A 13,606-nucleotide genomic window follows, 5' to 3' on the forward strand; every position below is an offset into this window, starting at 1 on the left:
AATCTGTTAAAGAGGCATTCGGAATATGTTTGCATGGCAAGGGTTTATTTAAATGCAGGACAAGGTTGTTAAAACAAAACCAGACTAAATCATTTTTTTTTTACTACAGCAGAAAAAGAGGATTTGGGGAAATGTGTCAAAGCATTTAAATGTTCCTGTTTTTGTAGAGGTATAACATCTCACATGGGGGATGTGTAGTCAGGCAACTCGAGTTGACGCCAAATGTTTACATTTGGCCGAAAATGCTGAGAAAGCAAAAGGATAAAGGTGAGGTAATGAAATCTTTACACAACTTTAATAGAGAGACACAAAATTTCATTATTATTATTATTTTTTTTAGGCTTGCAATTGTGATTGGCGCATGATCTGTCCATGCCATCTTGCTCTCAGCTGCTCAAGTATTGATAAAGCTTAGGGCGGGCAGCGTGGTGTCCCAATACTTTTGTCCATAATATGTAGTAGGTCTTTGCACAAGTACATGTTGCAAGAGCTGCCACTTCTAAGTCAAATAGTTACATAACATGGTCAGGAATATTTCTGCACTCATTGGCTGACATCTTAGCGTGTGGGTAGCTTGTGAGTAACTGACTTCCAACTGAGCGTGGCTGCCTACTCAAGTGTGTGTGGGGAAAGCAGCGAGTGAGCACCAGTCACCAGCGAGGGATGGAGAGCCTCCCGCTCAGAAATCTCCACACGCTCTTTGCAAAGCCTTCACACAAGACATTCCGCTCCTTCCGCGTGGCATTAACTCGTGAGTTGACGCTCCATATCTCGATCACGTAGCATGCCGCGGTTAAGCAGATGGTCATCCTCGTTGAATGAGGAACATGGGGGTGATGAAGCCAGAAGAGGATGGGAGGGGGAGGGGGGATGAATTTAGTGTGACATACTAAAGGATTTACTGCAATTTCACATCTGACAAGAAGTGTGCCTCTGCTATGTTTCCAATACGTAAAGTGACATCCACATGCAGTGCCTGCCCATGGCAGGTACGAGAACATTTTAAAGATGGTGACAATTGTAATGTTCCATGGCAATGGTTGGCCATGTGATCTCATTTTAAATCTCAGAAGGATTTGTATTTATATAATCCATATGACCCCAATTTACAAATCGTGCCCATGAACGTTTTTGTTACCGTGTCGAGACAGAATTTGCTTTTCATTTTTGTATTGATTCGTAAAAGATTTGCAGCTACAACCCGTGAGTGAATAAGTGTAAATAAATATGGCGTTGTTACAACGTGACAGTACAATAATTGAAAGCAGTGGGGAAAATTAGAATATAAAATGAACAGGGTGACCTATATTTTGTGATTTTGCACGACTCATCCCCACTCTGTGTTGTGCTATTGGGAACATGCTTGCACCATTTTACAGAGTCAAATCATTATCCCGGTAAGATACAGCAGAGTAGAATTTGTGACTGTGTGGTGTTATGAGTTGGGTCTTGAGTCTCAAGTCCTAGCTTTCCCAGTCCGGCCCACCCAGACCATCTTCCTCAGAGTCCGACTCCGGCGAGGCCTCCTTTATTCGTCGAAGCGCCTCATAGATGCTCCTGGTCAGAGGGTCCTTGGAGGCGGTGGTCTGCTCCTGGCCTTTCCTTTCTTCAGGGGGGACTTGCCTCAGTTTGACCCCTTTGCGAATCTGAGCTAAAATGTTGTTGGAGTCGTCATCATTCTGGGCAGCGGGAGGGAGGGCCCGCTGGTCGACCTTCTTCAGGTGGAAACTGCCTCTTTTCAGGGAGGCCAGGACTTCGTCCATGGGGCAGCTCCCTGCGTAGACAGGAAAAGACAGAATGAAATGTATTATTTACATATGCATACTGACTAGTGCAAACGGATGAATAGCAAATACGGTGGCAGTACCTCGTCTGCTGTGGTCGTCAAAGCCAGGGGTCTTCCTCAGCTTTTTGCGGGCGCTCACCAGCTGGCTGCTGTCAAAGAAGCGAGGATGGAAAGGGCCAAGCGGGGAGCGAGGGCGCTCCCCTGACTGTGCCTCAGCCTTCAGGCTCTCAGAGGGGGACACCTGTTCTCGTATTGGCAGGACGGGCAGAGGAGGGGGTGGAGGCGGAGGTGAGGCCGGAGACGCCAGCAGTGACGACAGGGAGCAAGGAGAGCAGAAGGAATCTGCAGGGCTGGGCATGGGCAAAGGAGGAAGCGAGTGGGCTGCCAGGCCTGTGACAGGCTGGGTGGTGAGCGCCGAGCTGGGGTCCGTCTGCACGCTGATGCTGAGGCGCAACGGCCCTTGTACGTCGGCAAGGGCGGAACGCTCCTCCCTTCCATCCTCGCCGTCCGTTTGCATAATCCTGCCTCGCTCTCTCCTTCTGCTGTGGGCCGCACGCAAACGCGCCGACTTGAGGATCACCTGACCCGGGTAGCGCTGGACACACAGATATGAAGATCAGCCGGCAAAAGATAGGCAAGATTCCAGCTCCCGGCATACCTGCTTGAAGGTGCGAAGTCTATCAAGAGTCTTCTGTCTCTCTTGACGGACTCTGCTATTTTTTCTCTCATCTTCCTCTTCTTCGTATTTTGGCTGTAAAATTCAGTGTGGTGATATAAAGCTACGCATGTCATGTGTTTAGCTAGGTGGTTAAAAAGTGAAGAAAGGTCTACCAGTAAGATCTGCGGAGATAAGGACTCATTCTGGGTGCTTTGGCGCACCAGCTGTTTCTTAACGTGGTTGGATACGCAGATCTCCTGCAGAAGGACAAGAGGACATTATTAGGGACTGCCTACAGGAATTCTAAAATGCAAATGTCAATGCACTTGGAATGTGTGTGACACAGGCATACACACCCTCTTGCTCTTCAGATAGGAGCGCTTGGCAGTGATGCGGCCCCTTCGTGCTTCCAGTTGCCGCGCGCTGACCTGAAGTCGCTGCAGTTCTTCCTTCTCAGCAGTGTCCTCCTCTGTTATATCATCAGCGCTTTCAAACGTGTCATAGTACACCACCTCATTCTGGTGCTCTGCAAACACATTAACAAATGCTCCATTGTAGAGTATTGGTAATTTCGTATTTCATCAAATAAAAATGTAATATATGAATGGAAAAGAGGAGATATTTATTTTACAGGGAAGTATTTTTCTTTCATATTTCAATTTCTCTTTTTATAGAATCAGAATCCGCTTTATTGGCCAAATTACAAAGTGATGATGCACTTCAGCAGCTGTGTGCATTTTGGAACGAAGACATACCTGTCATCTGTCTTCGAATGCTGTCAAGCTGAGCAGTGAGAAGTAGCTCCTCACACTGAAGGATCTCAGCCTGGATGTCATACAGTTGCAGCTGGAGCTCATAGTACTGTGACTCCATGTGGTCCAGTAGGGTCATCGCGTCCTCACCACTACACAAGCTCTGCATCTGATGGGAGGGCCTGTTACTCATGCACTGTTAAATATTATGGATACGTTTGTTCCCTTGCATACCTCCTCTCGAAGGGTGTGCTTCCTCTGCTCCAGGCTTATCTCCCGGGCTCTTTGGAGTTGCAGGGTTTCCTTAGCGACGGAGTAGCGCATTCTCTCCATGCGCTCCATCGCCGCTGTCCATGAGGCCTTACCAAACTTGCGCTGGTCCACCTTCATACGATCATATACTCCTGCAAACATAGAAACACGAGAAAAAATGGGATTAAATACATAAACATTGTGTTGGCTGGGTTGTCAGATAATGCTCAGAGTGAGACATCTAGTGGTCATTTTGGGTTACTTCAGTTGGTGGTTGAAAACTGCACATAACTCCATCCATCCATCCATCCATCCATCCATCCATCCATCCATCCATCCATCCATCCATCCATCCATCCATCCATCCATCCATCCATCCATCCATCCATCCATCCATCCATCCATCCATCCATCCATCCATCCATCCATCCATCCATCCATCCATCCACACACACGCTGACATAACAGTAATAACTTGATCAATCTGAGGGGGGAGGGTGGCATTGTGAAGTCAACAATCTGCTTTGTGATCAATTGGCTAACCTTGTTCTCACCTCTCCATGTCAAAACATAGCTGCTGTCTGCACTGCTTCAATAACACACATTGGTGGTCGAAAACATGCAGGGGTCAATCAAAGAGCAAGGCTTGCATTCTATGTGTTTATTAATGAAAATGTTTTTTTCATTTTACTTGTATTTATTTCAGTGTTTTTTCTTAATGATAACAACCTCGCTGCGTGTGCGTGTTATTCCGTTGTTCCACTGCTTTAACGACATGACACTGACTTTAGCAATCGTCTTTCATTACCTTTCTGTGCTCTCGCTGTTGTCTCAAAGTATTTTACTGTAAAATCCTGGATAATAAGGACAGCTTCTTGAGCTTTTCTCTGCCAATCAGAGTCCTCCTTCTGGAGAGCGTAAATACGCCTCGGGCCCAGGTAGTCATTCTCCATAGAGATCTAGTGAGAGAGGGTTAAGCTTAGTACCTTATCCATTCAAGAATAAACCACTTTGACACTTGAGGTACAGTTTTTTATAAAAGTGAAAATACATGTATTTAATAGGATTTAATTGCATGGAGTAAAAACTGTAAATGCTGAAAGATGACGTGACATTCCTCGCAGCACTCTGGACTCTGAATAAGGCCATCCAAGTTCAAGTCTTGGTGGAACCTGAGCATTTTACCACGGATCATTTTCAAGGTTTCTCATACAGTGACTTAATAAATGAAAATGAAATGAACATGTTGGGTGATCCAATAGCAGCACACAAACCTTAATTTATTCATGTGTCTGAGTCAGCAGGTAATTGGAGATCTACTGAATGCCACTCACTGCCCACTTTTCCATTCAAATACTTTTTAAAAGCGTCATTAGGTACGCCTGCACAATGTAATAACGTTTCCTTTCATAAAAGTAACTGCGCTTAGTTGATTGACCTTGTCAGCGAGGTATTCATCTTAATAGCCGTTGGAGTGGTAAAGTAGGTTAGGGCATTATAATCAATCCATTCATCGCTTTGCATAGTGCGTCACATTCAAAACATACTCGAGTTGCCAGCTCACCACATGTGGTGGTTAAGCATCGATTGGACATGAGATGTCTCTATTATCCTTTCGAAAGCATTTGTGAAGCGCAATCGCTTGTCTGGCGGGTTAGTTACCTTGATCTGTTGTCTGCGCAGCATAGCTAGCTCTCTCATGTCTCGAAATGGTTGCAGCAGATACTGGTACAGTTGCGTGGAGGCCTCCAGCAAGCATCCATAAGCCTGGTCCTCCTCCTCATAAAGCGCCAACAAGTCAACCATGCTTTCCATGCTTCTGTGTTTATCCAGAAGCTGCATAAACAAGAAAAGAGAAACATATGTGAGTTGGTCTACTTATTTGAGCTATATCAGTTTTCACTCGCACTCCACTGGCTAAAAAGAAAGGATGCTTTGTGGAACTGTAAATACTGTCAGCACAATAAAGTGCACTTGGTGCTGAATGTGATCTACTTCTAGGGAATAAGATCAATAGTCACACGTTTTGTTGCCAGACTGAACAGGCTAAATGCAGCTCTGAAATACGTCAACCATCACAGAGGATCGATAGGGCAGTGCATGTGTGTGTGTGTCTTCTGGTGGCCTTAATTTATTACTATAATTTGGCCAGAAAACAGATGAATATTGTGAGCTCAGATAGGAGCTGGTTAATTGTTAGCCAGCATATGTGTTAAATTTACATATTTGTTAGTACGCTAATTTAAAGTGACCCTCCATCTGTTTCTTTTATTTTCCTTTATTACAATATGGACTAATTACTCGTGGCAGCAGGTCATATTAAATTAGAACCAAACCTTGTGTTTGCAACTGTTGTGATACGTTATTATTCTTGTAAACGAGTGAAAAGAAGCTAACTCACTTCTTGCAGGTGTTTACTTTCACGGAGAAGCGCCTCCTCGTATCCACACTGCCTCAGCTCGCTCAGGCTCTCGTAATATTCATCCGGGTCATCGTTTTCTGTGAATAATACCTGCGAGAGGATCTTCCAGCCACATATATCAAGCGCATGGCCAAGGTAGAGCTGCAACTTGGAACACAGCTCATCCATCTCAGTTTCGGAGACCTCAGCCGGTCCAAACAGCACCGTCCACATCCCGCTTGGTTCTTCTGGAAAGACGGGGAGGCAGTCCTCCAGTTCTGAATTGACAGAACACAATTGCTGATGGACTGCCCGGAGGTCCTGGAAGGAAAAGAGGCCTGCCCAGCTGCAGTCTTCCCGGTTCAGAACATCCTCCAGGTCCAAAGAGTCCACAGGGGGCAGCTGCTCCTCTTTCTGTGACTCTGTATCAGAACCGACGTGAGATGACACATAGTTGACCACAGTTTTAATCCTGACAGGGCTAAATTTGGAAACTGGGTGCTTGCTTTTAAGGCCCTTTACCGCAGCCTCCCTGGCTCCTAAGCCAGGGCTCCTGGACACTTTGTCCCCGACGGGACTTCCGGCCCATCTTGTTTTGTCTCCATCCTCAGACTCTCTGCTGCTGGCGCCAAAGCTTCTCCTTTGCGCAGTCCGGTTATGACACGTTATGGCAAATTTGCCTTCCACTTCGTTCCAGGCTACGATAAAGACAAATTTGTTCTTCTCCTTGTCTTCGAACGCATTTGGGCGAACTGCAACCCAGCCCGACTCAAAATTATCCTCCATTGTGAATGACATCCCTGCAAAGTAATGAAACCACACCGCTATGCGCATGAAGGCATCAACGCGGAGTTATAACCATTTACTCAGCTGACGAGCTCGTCCGTCGCTTTGAGAATAGCGCGGTGTCATTTCCATCCACTTGGATGTCAGGCAGCCACTGTCCGAGCTACATCAATAGCATAGCATTGAAGAAGCATCACACCACGGCAAGTGCGCATCGTCGAACCACCGCGGACCGCATTTCAAGCAATGATCCTCTCCCTTCGCATCGTTAACTGATGCAAACATGCTCACCATAAACCCTTGCAACGCAAAGGAAGGATGCAATTTTAAAAAAGAGTCAATCAGTCCCGCAGCAAGCAATCTGTGAGATTAGTGTTGCCTCCGATGCAATAATGTTGACATGTTTACCTACACAGCTGACCACTAGACCACACGGACCTAAAATGATGATGCCTTCAAAGGCAGTGTGAAACGTGCAGAACCGAACAAATGAAAAATACGTCAAGATAATTTAGCTTTTCATTTAGTTGTAATTGCTTATTTTCCCCCACATAGTGGAGGCGTTGTAATTATTGCTATATAACAATTTTAAGGACAATAATCTTTACAGTCATCCATACAAAAAATATTTTGGTAAACACCACCTTCATATTTCTTAGGGATTAAATGTAATCATAGTTGAATTTACACAGGTGAATCATTTTGAACAAACTGCATTTTATTTGATTGTTTATATTATTATTATTATTATTAATTTATTATTATTATTATTATTATTATTATTATTATTATTATTATTATTATTATTATTTGCATTTAGCATGCGTACACAGCACAGAGCAGGAGCTATTTAGTGCGGTGAATAAATCCTGGGGAAAAAAATAACATGAAAAGAAAGGCAGAGAAGTGATTTTGATAAAGTTAGTATTTGCTGTAATTTTGTATTTATTTCTTTTTCAATCTGTTTAATGTTGATATGCATACAACGTGATGCAGCGGTGTATGCACTTATTTATTTTATTGACGCATTATACTGTAGCAACTTTGTATATAGTTAGAGCTCTGTAGTTTCCGATTGCCTAGGGAGGCCTTGAAGGCAGCAAAGGGGAGGAGACGGCGGAAAAGGGTGATGGCGAAATAAACGTAACTTCCGGGCGGGTCAATTCAATAGAACCAACGAATGCTAAAGTTTGTTTTGTGAAAATCGACTTTAATGGGTTAGCGATCGAAAATAAACCCTATCACTTGTTTTGTGGGTTCTAAAGCTATTTGTTAGTTATCAGGGATCGTTGTATCATTATCACTTTCCTGTAATATTTGTTTAAAGATTTGATCTGACTCCATTTACCAAGGTAACTTTAATTTTCTGTTCTTCGTTCAATTATGCACTTCCAGCATTCATTTAAAGCTTAAATGTATTTAATCGCTAAAGCAGTGCCTCTCATCTGTTGTCGTCAAGTCGTAATACAAATTTAGAACAGCAAAAAAAAATATTTTGAAAACAGGTTGCATATTTAAAAGCATTGCTACACGAGTACATGGTGAAAGTGATGTCTGTAAAAAAAGAAGAAAAAAATGATTTGTATTTGTTTCTGCCAAGTTGTGGCATCATGGAGCCATCTGATGATACGGGAAACCAGGAGGAGGACGTGCCCCTCAACGATGGATCCAATGGCCAATCTGACATCTCACCAGACATACTCAAGTGCGCTTCTTTCATGATCATAAGTATCCTATGTCATATTTTACTATTGTATTTACTGTCGTTTCTTTCAGAATAAAAGAGCAGCTCTTTAACCAGTGCTTTGAGATGGAAGCGCAACTTAATAGAGGTCAAATTTTCAGCCCTTTCTGAAAAATGTCTGTCTTGAGGACAAAAATGAACGTCAACTCTTCTCTTGCAGGCACAAACCTGAGCCCGTGCTCTAGCGCTGAAGCAGAGGAACGCTTGTGAGTGCTTGATTTGTTACCCAGTCGTCCGATTCCCGAATGACCGATGTTTGTCTTTACAGAGCAGGCAATGTCAGCGAGCTGGAAAGAATCAAAGCCCTTCATTTTAACAGCACACTGGCTTTGCACAGGTAAACCATAAGCTAGTATTTACTCGTCAAACTGATATTAGGTCTAACAGTATCTTTATTATTGTGGTAAATGACATGGTGCAAGACAGGTTGACTTTTGCATTCATAAGATGGCAATAAAAGATGCACAGATTACAAAAATATGATCAAATGAAACAACAATAATGACCTAATGATTAAAAGAAGACACAGCAATGATCACATGGCATTATTTTTCATCTAGACCTGTGACACTCAAGGTGTAGGACCCAAAAAAATCATTGCCAAAGTAAAGTTAACTTTGAAATTGTAATTTGTACTGGATTCCATAAGATTGTACAGGTCTACCAAATAAACTGGCCTGAACAGCTTACTGACTTGACCTGTGTTTTAGAATGCAGATGTGGCATGCCATTGAAGAAAAGATGAAAGAAAATAATTCAGAGACTGAGTAAGTTTACAGAAACAATTAAAGTAGAATTATTTTATGAAAAAAGAAAGATGTTGTCAGTTTGATACACTTATGTTGTTTTCAGTGCGCTGAAAGCCATCAGTGATCGCTGCACGATGCTTTGCTCACAAATAAAAACAGCTCAGGAGGTAAACAACTTTCAGTGTTTGTTTCAGGTACCATAAGTTGTGTATGAGTGGGAATAATGATTTATCCTAGACCCTGGGCTGTGATATGCTGAAATAATAATAAATGTTTTCTCATTTTTCCTTCTTGTACTTAAAGGAATCAAGGTCTCTTCAAGATGAAATCACACAACTCCAGAAGAACAGGCTTGGTTAGTAAATATGGTTTACAATAGACTTTTTGTTGTTTGATATGTTTGATAACATATTTGTATTGTGTTTAGAGCTGAAGTGCCTCTTGCATGAGAAAATGAAAGCGATTGAAGACTTGAAGGTGAAGAAACCGCACCCAGATGCAGAAAAGTACAAAACTGTTTTGGAGAGAGGCCGCACAAACTTGGAAGAATTAAAAAAGATGGTCATCATGGGACAGAATATATTAAGGGTAAAAAAATAAAAAGTCCCCGCAATACTAAATTTCAGGGAACTCATTTTAAATTTGTAAGATTTTTTTTTTCCCATGTGCAGGGACTTCTATTGGCGTACAAAGTAAACTGGATGGACGATCGAGATCTACGAGACATAGCCCTGACTCTGGAGGAATTTCCCATCACCGACTAAAAAAACCCACTTGTGTATATGTGTCTGTTTTATGTTTCGAAAATTAAATAAATAAAATCTATAGCGCTGGTAGTTGTTACTGTCATACCGAGATAGGCCACAAGAGGGCGACTTATGTCACACATAATTGGAGCTTCAGCTAGAGAAGAAGAGCGTAGGCTCGTCACACGTGTTTACCACATCACTTCGAAATATTTACCACATTTGTGCGTTTCTGTAGTGTTAAGCCACAAATTTAGCAAAATGCCGAAGGTTAAAGCGGAGAAGAAAAGCAGGCAGCATCAAGAGGTTAAAAACCAAGGTACGGTTTCCTTACGGGAGAAGTTAGCGCTAGCATATTTCCTAATGCTAGTAACAATACGAAGTGGATAATCATGGGCTTGCAAATTGATTAACATGACTGATTTTAAGCAAACTTTAGGAATCCTCGTAGGGGTCATGCGCGTGATAAAGAAGAGCACAGTTTTAGTGAACTGTCATGTCGCAAACATTTTCTGGAGTTTCTTAATTTGCTATAAAAATGCGTGTTAATTATTTCCTACAGTACGACACGAGATTCGTCGTACCGTAGGCATATAAAGTAGAGCTATTGCTTAACATAAATTGTACAAATCGTCTGATTTCAGCCACATAATATCTGTTCCCAAATTTTGGAGTATGTCACGAAAGCGTATGAAAAAGTGATTTTGTGAAACGATAAGACAATTCATAAAATAATATTAACCAATCACGTCTTCTTGTGATGTGTTATTTTTTTTTTTAATCCACCTTTTGAGAATCACTGTCACGAAACAACAGAATAATGGTTAATTTGTGTGTTGCAGGTATTATGTTCAACACAGGAATTGGTCAGCACATCTTGAAGAATCCTCTTGTTGTTAACAGCGTCATTGAGAAGGTTAGCCTGATGGCAATTTCAATGAATCATTTCAACACGACTGCCCTAAACTTTGAAAAGTGAAATCTGCCGGATTTCTTTGACAACTTTTGAGGGAATGCTCTGATGAATTATGATTAATTCATGACTAATGTGGCTTGATCTGGTTATAATAAAGATAAAGGGAAAAAATCCAGACTCATGTAATTTAATGCATTAAAATCCACTAAATGAGTGTCCCTCCTCATTTTCAGGCTGCACTTAGGCCAACAGATGTGGTTTTGGAGGTGGGACCCGGAACTGGTAACATGACGGTGAAACTACTAGAAAAAGCTAAGAAGGTAAGAAAGATTGATTTGAACTCAAAGCTTCTACAAATTGTGCATTGCCGTGTAGTCCTGAAGTTGGATTGATCAAATAAGCACAAGACTTTTGTGTATTGCAGGTGGTGGCGTGTGAGTTGGATTGCAGATTGGTGGCGGAACTGCAGAAACGAGTACAATGCACGTAAGTCATCGATTAGCTGTAAATCTTCAAAAAGTCAACGTGTGGTGTAATAAAAATGTCACGTCCTCCAACAGACCCATGCAAGCTAAACTTCAGATTTTAGTCGGGGATGTTTTGAAAACAGACCTGCCCTTCTTTGACGTGTGTGTGGCCAATTTACCGTACCAGGTAAACATTTTTCCTGCATCAATTCTAACTACCTTCTCCAATAAACATGTTTCTTTTTTTAACTGACAGATTTCATCGCCGTTTGTCTTCAAACTGTTGCTTCACCGACCTTTCTTCAGGTATAAAACTTCATTTTCACGTACTTTTAAGTCACGTTTTGCAGCTCGTGTGTGTGTCTTTTTCAGGTGTGCCGTGTTAATGTTCCAAAGAGAGTTCGCCATGCGTCTGGTGGCCCCACCTGGAGATAAACTCTACTGCAGGCTGTCCATCAACACTCAGCTTCTGGCTCGTGTGGACCATCTCATGAAAGTATGTGCAATTCTAGTCGATATTTGACCAAGAAGAAACTGTTGTTGATTTTATTTTTCCCAACCAGGTTGGGAAGAATAATTTCCGTCCTCCTCCAAAAGTTGAGTCCAGTGTTGTGAGGATAGAGCCCAAAAATCCTCCTCCTCCAGTCAACTTCCAGGTCAAGTTTTGTTTTGGAACTCTTACAACATGGGTGTCAAACTTGTTTCTGTCTTGGGACATTTTGTAGATTCGGTTTCCCTCAGCGGGCCGTTATTACAGTGAAACCAAATAAATGTTTAATCATCTCATCATATTAGCACATATTACACAAAAATGATAATTACCAGCTTGGAAAGATGGTTACTGTAAAAAGTGAAAAAAAACAATAATTCTTGCAAAATGTTATTTATTACACATGACAAACATTTTGGTACAGATTTTAGCAAGGGTCATGGAAGTTCACAGATATGGTTTGCTTTCACGGGCCACATAAAATGATATGGATCTGGGCCCCGAGCCTTGAGTTTGACACCTATGTTTTACGAGACTTAAGTGGACATTTTAATAATGCATGGCTTCTGTTCAGGAGTGGGATGGCCTGGTCAGAATAGCCTTCGTAAGAAAGAATAAAACCCTCAACGCTGCATTCAAGTGAGTATGGTTTTACATTGCCAAACGAGAACTGCTCACAAAAAAAATGCTGGATGTAGGTTTTTGTTCAGTGTACAGTAAAAAGGATTGCACACAATGTTGACGTGTAAAGTGGATCAAGTCACATTGAATTCTGGAATGTCCAGGTCGACTGCAGTGGAGCAGCTCCTGGAGAAGAACTATAGAATCCACTGCTCTGTGTCCAATGTGGTGAGTGCAGTGAAATTGAAACACCGACATGTTTTTATACTTTTGTGACATGCTGGCCGCAATGATGACACATTGCACACTTCGTTTTGACAGGAGGTGCCAGCAAACTTTAGCATCACCAAAAAAGTAGAAAGCATCTTACAAGAGGCAAATTTTAGTGACAAGAGAGCAAGGTCCATGGACATAGATGACTTCATGGTGTAAGTTGAATACTCCCTCATTTTAATCTTTCAGATAATCTGCTAAATGGCATTCCTGCAAATCTGAGCTACTGTCTTGACAATCATGTTAAAATGACATCGCTCAGGAAATAGGAACGACAACTATTTTAATTACATAAGGGGTCCTCGGTTTACGACATCCTTGAGTTATGCTGTTTTGTGTTTACGACACACGTCTAATATATTTAAAGCCTTTTTTTCGACCTAAGCGGTTTTGGGTCGTAAAGGCGTCCTAAGAGCCGTAAAATACGCTATTTTGGACTGTTGGGTCGTCTCTTGCAACGCTCCCTCCTTCCAGTGTAAATTGTTTTCTTTTGTTTATTACCGTTTCATTTTATTACTTACACCGAAATTCGGTTTACATCGCAGCGTAGGAATGAATTGACGTCGTAAACTGAGGATCCCCTGTACATCCAAGAGCCTTCTTTCACTGACAGTTTAATTCATGAATAGATTTCTTACCCATTGCACATATTTCTACTCCTCAGATTGCTTCATGCGTTCAATGCAGCAGGGATCCACTTTTCCTAAAGGCACACAGCCAGGAAGAGACACCAGTGATTGGTGTTCCACGTTCATCTAGAGCCCTTTTAGAAATTTATTGTAAATAAACCATACGTCAAGAACTCATAGAGATTCTAATGTCACCGAGCATAATGGACTTGGTTGTAAAGATTAGAGGTATCAAATCCAAGTTCTGAAAGTAGAAACGCTGCCACAATCTGGTTTAGCTAGCTAGCTCCCTGAAGCTCCTTAGGGACATCCTTTCCACTATCCCACAAAACTCAA

At 42.1% G+C, this 13,606-nt stretch overlaps 3 protein-coding genes across 3 annotated transcripts; 2 read left to right on the top strand and 1 right to left on the bottom strand.

Moving 5' to 3' along the window:
* Window positions 1–24: 24 nt before the first annotated feature.
* LOC125994501 (junction-mediating and -regulatory protein) lies at window positions 25–7,083 on the bottom strand. The gene is made up of 10 exons (XM_049763838.1): window positions 5,850–7,083; window positions 5,111–5,284; window positions 4,257–4,407; window positions 3,431–3,600; window positions 3,200–3,365; window positions 2,801–2,970; window positions 2,618–2,701; window positions 2,445–2,537; window positions 1,868–2,381; window positions 25–1,774 (listed from the first exon to the last, which is right to left on the bottom strand). The coding sequence occupies exons 1-10, from the start codon at window positions 6,681–6,683 to the stop codon at window positions 1,464–1,466; spliced, it is 2,667 nt and encodes an 888-aa protein (XP_049619795.1). The 5' UTR covers window positions 6,684–7,083; the 3' UTR covers window positions 25–1,463.
* A 663-nt stretch (window positions 7,084–7,746) lies between these two features.
* On the top strand, window positions 7,747–9,964 carry cenph (centromere protein H). Its single transcript, XM_049762825.2, has 10 exons — window positions 7,747–7,987; window positions 8,236–8,340; window positions 8,412–8,467; window positions 8,540–8,585; window positions 8,648–8,716; window positions 9,090–9,146; window positions 9,232–9,295; window positions 9,432–9,483; window positions 9,556–9,716; window positions 9,800–9,964. The coding sequence occupies exons 2-10, from the start codon at window positions 8,246–8,248 to the stop codon at window positions 9,890–9,892; spliced, it is 693 nt and encodes a 230-aa protein (XP_049618782.1). The 5' UTR covers window positions 7,747–7,987; window positions 8,236–8,245; the 3' UTR covers window positions 9,893–9,964.
* A 46-nt stretch (window positions 9,965–10,010) lies between these two features.
* Window positions 10,011–13,447, top strand: dimt1l (DIM1 dimethyladenosine transferase 1-like (S. cerevisiae)). The gene is made up of 12 exons (XM_049762824.2): window positions 10,011–10,193; window positions 10,717–10,790; window positions 11,024–11,110; window positions 11,215–11,276; window positions 11,351–11,444; window positions 11,514–11,563; window positions 11,630–11,753; window positions 11,821–11,913; window positions 12,322–12,386; window positions 12,533–12,596; window positions 12,690–12,796; window positions 13,306–13,447. The coding sequence occupies exons 1-12, from the start codon at window positions 10,136–10,138 to the stop codon at window positions 13,346–13,348; spliced, it is 921 nt and encodes a 306-aa protein (XP_049618781.1). The 5' UTR covers window positions 10,011–10,135; the 3' UTR covers window positions 13,349–13,447.
* Window positions 13,448–13,606: the final 159 nt, after the last annotated feature.

Source organism: Syngnathus scovelli, chromosome 3, assembly GCF_024217435.2.
Source record: "Syngnathus scovelli strain Florida chromosome 3, RoL_Ssco_1.2, whole genome shotgun sequence".
Lineage (NCBI taxonomy): Eukaryota > Metazoa > Chordata > Actinopteri > Syngnathiformes > Syngnathidae > Syngnathus > Syngnathus scovelli.

What these genes read in the sequence shown, in the direction of transcription:
- cenph (XM_049762825.2), top strand. Translation starts at nt 8,246, where the DNA reads ATGGAGCCATCTGATGATACGGGAAACCAGGAGGAGGACGTGCCCCTC. An exon ending in ATCTCACCAGACATACTCAA is followed by an intron (nt 8,341 to 8,411) that starts GTGCGCTTCTTT and finishes CGTTTCTTTCAG; the next exon opens with AATAAAAGAGCAGCTCTTTA. An exon ending in GGAAGCGCAACTTAATAGAG is followed by an intron (nt 8,468 to 8,539) that starts GTCAAATTTTCA and finishes CTTCTCTTGCAG; the next exon opens with GCACAAACCTGAGCCCGTGC.
- LOC125994501 (XM_049763838.1), bottom strand. Translation starts at nt 6,683, where the DNA reads ATGCGCATAGCGGTGTGGTTTCATTACTTTGCAGGGATGTCATTCACA. An exon ending in AGCACACCCTTCGAGAGGAG is followed by an intron (nt 3,366 to 3,430) that starts GTATGCAAGGGA and finishes CCCTCCCATCAG; the next exon opens with ATGCAGAGCTTGTGTAGTGG. An exon ending in CCTATCTGAAGAGCAAGAGG is followed by an intron (nt 2,702 to 2,800) that starts GTGTGTATGCCT and finishes GTCCTTCTGCAG; the next exon opens with GAGATCTGCGTATCCAACCA.
- dimt1l (XM_049762824.2), top strand. Translation starts at nt 10,136, where the DNA reads ATGCCGAAGGTTAAAGCGGAGAAGAAAAGCAGGCAGCATCAAGAGGTT. An exon ending in GTGTGGACCATCTCATGAAA is followed by an intron (nt 11,754 to 11,820) that starts GTATGTGCAATT and finishes TTTCCCAACCAG; the next exon opens with GTTGGGAAGAATAATTTCCG. An exon ending in GACATAGATGACTTCATGGT is followed by an intron (nt 12,797 to 13,305) that starts GTAAGTTGAATA and finishes TCTACTCCTCAG; the next exon opens with ATTGCTTCATGCGTTCAATG.